General features: G+C 32.1%; 1 protein-coding gene across 2 annotated transcripts; it reads left to right on the forward strand.

Moving 5' to 3' along the window:
• Nucleotides 1-2,245: 2,245 nt before the first annotated feature.
• On the forward strand, nt 2,246-5,955 carry LOC145114605 (arginine-glutamic acid dipeptide repeat protein). Of its 2 annotated transcripts, XM_079050651.1 has the most exons (4): nt 2,246-2,428; nt 3,634-3,689; nt 3,835-4,452; nt 4,555-5,955. In XM_079050651.1, the coding sequence occupies exons 3-4, from the start codon at nt 3,835-3,837 to the stop codon at nt 5,773-5,775; spliced, it is 1,839 nt and encodes a 612-aa protein (XP_078906777.1). In that variant the 5' UTR covers nt 2,246-2,428; nt 3,634-3,689; the 3' UTR covers nt 5,776-5,955. The 2 variants fall into 2 exon arrangements, with proteins under 2 accessions (XP_078906777.1, XP_078906776.1); XM_079050650.1 differs by lacking the exon at nt 3,634-3,689.
• The last annotated feature ends 207 nt before the right edge of the window (nt 5,956-6,162 follow it).

Consider the following 6,162-nt stretch of genomic DNA (forward strand, 5'->3'; position numbering starts at 1 on the left):
ATGCTTGTGGTTTTATAGGTAGTATTGCCTCGTGTGTATTGAGTAACAACAAACATTTCATTGTCAAACTGTAACCATTTTTCTTATGTTTAATATCATATATGATTTTGTTTATATTTTGGTTTTGTTTAATAATAATAATCATTAGTCTTATTTCTTATTTAACAAAGAAGTGTCCATAAAACAACACAGTACTTATCATAATAAAAAAAAAAGGTTATAAAAATGATGTCATATTAGCCATTAAATTCCCATTAAAAAAAGGTTGTAAAAATGATGTCATATTAGCCATTAGTTTCCATTTTTACTTACATTATTAACATAACTCTTTGAAAAATACGTAACTTCTTAACATATAAAAAAGAAAGGACTTGTACTGATTTAAACTTGCTCAAAAGGGTAAATTCAGTGTTTATAAAAATATTTTGTATTTGCAAATCATATTATGTCCCCATAATTTCATGTGTTTAATTTAATTTAAAGTTATCAATTGTTGACCTTTTGCCCCAACCCGTCTAACAAAAGTATAATTAGAATCGTAAAACAAAGTTTTGACTGGAATTAAAACCATCTATGTTCAATATTAAAAACTATCTATGTTCTATATTAAAAATTGATAGTATAATTCTAAGCTTTATTTTATGATTTGATGTTATGCTAACTCTAATAGTTATATACCTATATCCAGACTTTACCTCATCACACAAATCATTTTCCTTTGTAATAGGTAATTTCCTACTCGAATATCGACATGATACATCGATTGGCTAATTAGACTTGGTGATTGTTTTGATTTAAATTCCCTTTTGACACAACATGTGGTTTTGGAGATTGAAATATGCTTCATCTGAATCCACATAAAAAGAAATAAATACTCATTTATATGTGACCGTTAAGCACTCTATTATCATTTTTGCCAAATTCTTCATTGATCGATGTCCTTTTTATGCATTAGGTTATAAAATCAACAAACTTCAATGACCTTCTAAAGAAAGAACCATGGTTATCTTCGCATGAATTTGGGGAGATGCCAGGAAAGGTTGGAAGGAAAAAGAAGAAACATGATGAAAATAGATAAAAAGGCATGATGTTTCAAATGAACATGTTGATGATAATGAGATGTATTATGATTCGAAATCTATACATATACCATGTTCGGTAAAGTTCCATAATTTTCTTCATTTTCCTCAAGAAAACTTTTTTTTGGTCATTAATAAGTTGATTCTTTATATTTCATTTTTCCAAACTCATCATAAATAATGATCTTTGTTTTTTCGTAGTTATCTATTTAAGTAGATGAAAATTCTTCTATAATGTTAAACAGAGGAATTGTCAATTCAGAGACATATCACAAAATTCAAAGTTTTATCTATGGTGTTGATGTATCAATACGGGGTTTAATCAAATTAATTTATATTTCATTTATTTCTTATTAGTTTTTTTATAATTCAGTCACGCATTAGAAAGATTGTCACTAAAAATCCAGTTTTTCCATTCATTATATGTTTGTACATTTTTACTAGATCCAACAAACGGAATATGTTCCGTCAATAGGGATTTGTTACTTGAAATAAAGTTAGTTCATAAAGCTACTGCACAACATGTTTTAAACAATGAGTCACATCAAGTTGTGATAAAACAAAAAACAAAGATCATGTGGATCATTTGTGTTAAATATTATTGTTCTAAAAAAACAAATTTCTCTAATATAAAAATTAAATATTTTTATTTAATAAGTTTGGTTCAAAAACTCTAAAAATGAATCTAATTAAGTTTTTTTATTAAAATTCCACCAAATACAATGCCGCCTATTAATACGATATGTATTTTTTTTATATTCTCTCGCGTTTAACGCGGGTCATAATCTAGTTACGTAATAGAATAAGATTATTCTTATTTTTGTTTATTATTTTATAATTGTATTTATTGTATACATCGTAAAAATAATTACCAGAAATTTAAATAATAAAGTCACGTCCAATATATCATTTACTGTGTCACATTATTTTATATAATTAATCATTAATTAATATATATATATATATATATATATATATATATATATATATATATTTTTTTTTTTTGATATAAGGTACTCTAAAAAAATTATTGTTAAAAAGTCTATCTAGGCATAAACTTTTGTAAAATGTTGCTTGCGAGTCTCACAAGTCACAAAATAGCGAAATACACCCACCATCAGTCGTAAAATCGAACCGAATGAAATCCCTTTGGCTTTTAGTCGTCTCTTCCTATTTTAAAGTTAAACATCACAACACTTCTTTCTTGCTTTGGTGGGTTCTCTCTCTCTCTCTCTCTCTCTCTCTCTCTCTCCCTGTAAAACATTTTACCTTCTGTCTTTGCAAAGTCCTCAAGAACGCTCTCACCCTGCGATAACTACTTCACTTGGGTTATATACCCATTTTCAAAGGTGAATTCTTTCTTACCATCATATCTTGATCATCAACCATACTTTTTATGTGTTTGTTTCTTGCATTTTTCATTTTTATCGTGTTGTGTTTGTGCGTTCATAATCCATCTGTGTTTATCTAAGGATTTTTTTAAACTATATATAATAAACTAGTTTGAATTTGATACAAAGCAATCAAGACCCATTTGTTAAACTTTGTGCGGGTTTCGTTACGTTCAAGTTTGTATGCAAGTTTAGCAAGCTTTTTTCCCCATTTTTTTCGTCTTTTGCTTCGTTGTAGTAGTCATAATGATCTTGATTAGTGGAGTATGTACATAAATCGGGGTTATCAGCAAGATATAGGTTTAATCTAATAATCTCTTTCTACATCACAAATGCTTTCAATTTTGTTTGTTTCACGCCATGTTTTATGTGTTTAACGTGTTTTCTTTTTAAGTTCATAGCATTCATTGTTTTTATTGACGCAATTTCTAAGATGGTTTATTTTTTTTCAGTAGCTAACATTTTGATATGATTTTTGGGTTCCAAAACGGATCTGAGCATTGTTTTCATGTGGGTGTTGATAATTTCAATTCATTTGTTTGTTTTATAGTTATTTATAGAAGAATGTAATATCACCATTGATGTAATAACTGAGCATTAACATTGTGTTATAGTTTCTGTTTTTGGTACCATAAAGATAGAATAGTTGATAATTTTAATTAATTTTAAGGAAAAAGATTGCTTCCTATTAGGTTTGTTGTTCTTGTTAGTTGTTTGATGAACAATTCTGATGATATTTTGAGTATCATCAATGTATTGATGCCCATATTCCTTGCTCATTATCACACAATCACTTATTTACGAATTTGGTCTCAGTCTGATGATAATAGTTTGCATTACACTTCCTCTTTGTTTCAGTAAGTCCCCTAATTTATTGAAAAATCATGTCAAAAAAGATTTGCTGAAGGAAAAAGAAAACCATAAATAATCAACATATTTGGACCTTTGCCATGATCACAACACAGAAATTCACCATGATGGTGTTGGAGTTTCATGCCTTAAAAAAACTAAGAAGAAATATAATACCTTTTAGAGGTCACATGAGCTGCCTATCAAGGGAAGTGATGCAATTGAGAACTCTGAGAATAAAAATATCTTCTTTTTGCATGTATGTATGGATACTGCATACCTTACATTCTTTATCATTTTTATGTAACTTGTAGCATTTACAACTGGGTGTTGATATGGCAACAAGATGAAGAAAAGAATGGTGTTTTAGGTGGTTTGTTGTTTAAATAAGGCATACCTCGATTCAGTCAGACTTTACACTTTCATACACAGTTAATGACATTGAAGCTCACATCATACTTTTTTTTTTTTTTTTTTTTTTTTTTTTTTTTTTTGTATTGATTTGATATAATTAGATGGATAAAGATATGGAAGATGTTGATAAACGCTATGAGTGGCTCCACTCAGAACATTCTTCTTCTTCTGTTGCTGCTGGTGACATTTATGGAGAGCCACAAAGGGCTGCCCGGATTGGAGATGAATACCAGGCACAAATCCCACTTTTGATGACAGAAAAAGAGCAACTCCCAACTTGTCAAGATGTTCAAAACAAATTTAGATTCGGTCTGTCAATTCCAGTCATTTGGATTCACAATCAACATAAGAACAAGAAAGCTACAAAGGGGGGTAAGGGTAAATCTGGAACAGACAGAGACAGTCTGGTTCCTGGTTCATCAAGTGAGTCATGGAGTGTGATTGAACATGATAGTTTTCTTCTTGGTTTATATATATTTGGCAAGAATCTTGGTCTTGTGAACAAATTTGTGGGGAATAAAGGAATGCGAAATGTATTATCTTACTACTATGGAAAGTTCTATACAAGTGGTGAACACCAAAAATGGTCAAAGTTTCGGAAGAAGAGAAGCAGAAAGTCTGTACCTGGAAAAAAGATTTTTAAAGGGTGGAGGCGACATGAGCTTTTGTCCCGCTTGCTTCCTAATGTCACAGATGAATGCAAAACTAGTTTGACACAGGTACGTATTATACTAAATATATATTTCATTCTTCCTACAGTCTTAAATCATCTTTCATTAACCAGAGTGTTTGAAGAAAGTCTCATCTACAATTTCTTCCAGGTGACTAGAACGTATGAGGAGGAAAAAATTTCATTTGACAAGTATGTACTGAGTGTAAGGGATGCAGTGGGCATCAATCTTCTTGTAGAAGCCATAGCCATTGGGAAAGGAAAACGAGACCTTACTGGTAGGCCCAAGAAGCTTAACAGCAGCTCTGCAATTGCATGCTCCTCACTTGAACCAGAGGAAATTGTCAACCTTTTGAAGGATGGAATCGGATTAAGCAAAGAAAGATTAAATGAAATCTTCTGGGAAGTTGTCTGGCCTCGCCTTTTAGCAAGAGGATGGCACTCTGAACAGCATAAAAATTATGCCTTCCAAAACTCTAATAACCACAACCACAACCACAACCACTCTTTGATGTTTCTTGCACCTGGAGTCACAAAGTTTTCAAGACGAAGCCTCGAGAAAGGAAGTCAATATTTTGACTCCTTCAATGAACTCCTGAACAAAGTTGCATCAGAACCATGGATTCTCGACAAGGACCACGAGCACTCGAATGAGGATTTGATGAAATGCACGATTGTGGATACCAGTTTGGCTGGGGTTGTTAAAGTGAGTGAGGTTACAAATTTGCATGTCCCCCAACAATCATCATCTAGTGTTTCTGGAGAATCTGAACAAGAAACAACAGAAGAATCTCAAGAAGAAAATGCGAATCATGGTGTTGTTGATTCGCAAGATTGTGAGACTAGTGGTGTGAACCATCTTAATCCATTGGTGTCGAGACTTGAGGAAGGAAAACCTGTAAGAAAACTTAAGTTGATATGCGAAGTACCAAAACCAAGAAAACATAATACGACCAATGACAACTTGTTGAGTTGTGAAGATGAAGCTATGGAAGAGGATCCACGTTGTAAGAAGAAGAAGAAGAAGCGTGGAGGTATAGTGATAGACTTGAACAACCCTCGAGTGGGTCCGGATTCAGATGGTGATCACTCAGTTTTACATGAATGTGAAACAACCACCAACCAATCTAAGTTGAATGGTGGTCAAAGGCAGAGTAGAAGAAACCGGCCATTGTCCATGAAAGCCTTAGAAGCTCTTGCTAATGGATTCCTGAACCCAAAGAAGAAGAGGACAGGGACAGGGACAGAGGAGACAAGGGGTAGGCGTGTTCATGCTAAAACTGATCTTGTCTCAAGTTGTGGTGCACGCTACATTGAAAATCGCAACAGGGTGGAAGGAATCTTCAGTGTGGTCAGTGAGTCTCCAAAATGAAAAATACTTGTCGGTTGTTGGTCCTTACTATAACTTGATGACATTGTGATCGAGTTTTATATGAACCTGTTGAGCTCTTCTACCAAATCCCATTTTTACGACACATAAGCATACTATGAATACCTTAAAAATGCTTGACTTGTAATGAACAAAGATTACTCCCATTGCAATCAAATCCAACCCAACTATCTATTAAAAAATTAATTTATATCTCTTCCACCTACACAACCAACAAAACTTATTTTTTTCACACCCATTAGCTACCAATCCAAATCAAATATTTTATTAAATGAATATGAGTTATGATTATTTCCTTTTCTACTAAAAGGAATTATAAATATTAAAGATAATTATTTCATTTCGAAAACAAATAAAATAAAAGTATAG

The sequence above is a fragment of the Lactuca virosa genome, chromosome 5, assembly GCF_052849685.1.
Source record: "Lactuca virosa cultivar CGN04683 chromosome 5, Lactuca_virosa_CGN04683_v6, whole genome shotgun sequence".
Taxonomy (NCBI): domain Eukaryota; kingdom Viridiplantae; phylum Streptophyta; class Magnoliopsida; order Asterales; family Asteraceae; genus Lactuca; species Lactuca virosa.

Bases quoted from the DNA above. Each gene is read 5' to 3' on its own strand.
- LOC145114605 (XM_079050651.1), top strand. From the start codon at position 3,835: ATGGATAAAGATATGGAAGATGTTGATAAACGCTATGAGTGGCTCCAC. The intron at 4,453-4,554 runs GTACGTATTATA...AATTTCTTCCAG, and splicing joins GCAAAACTAGTTTGACACAG to GTGACTAGAACGTATGAGGA.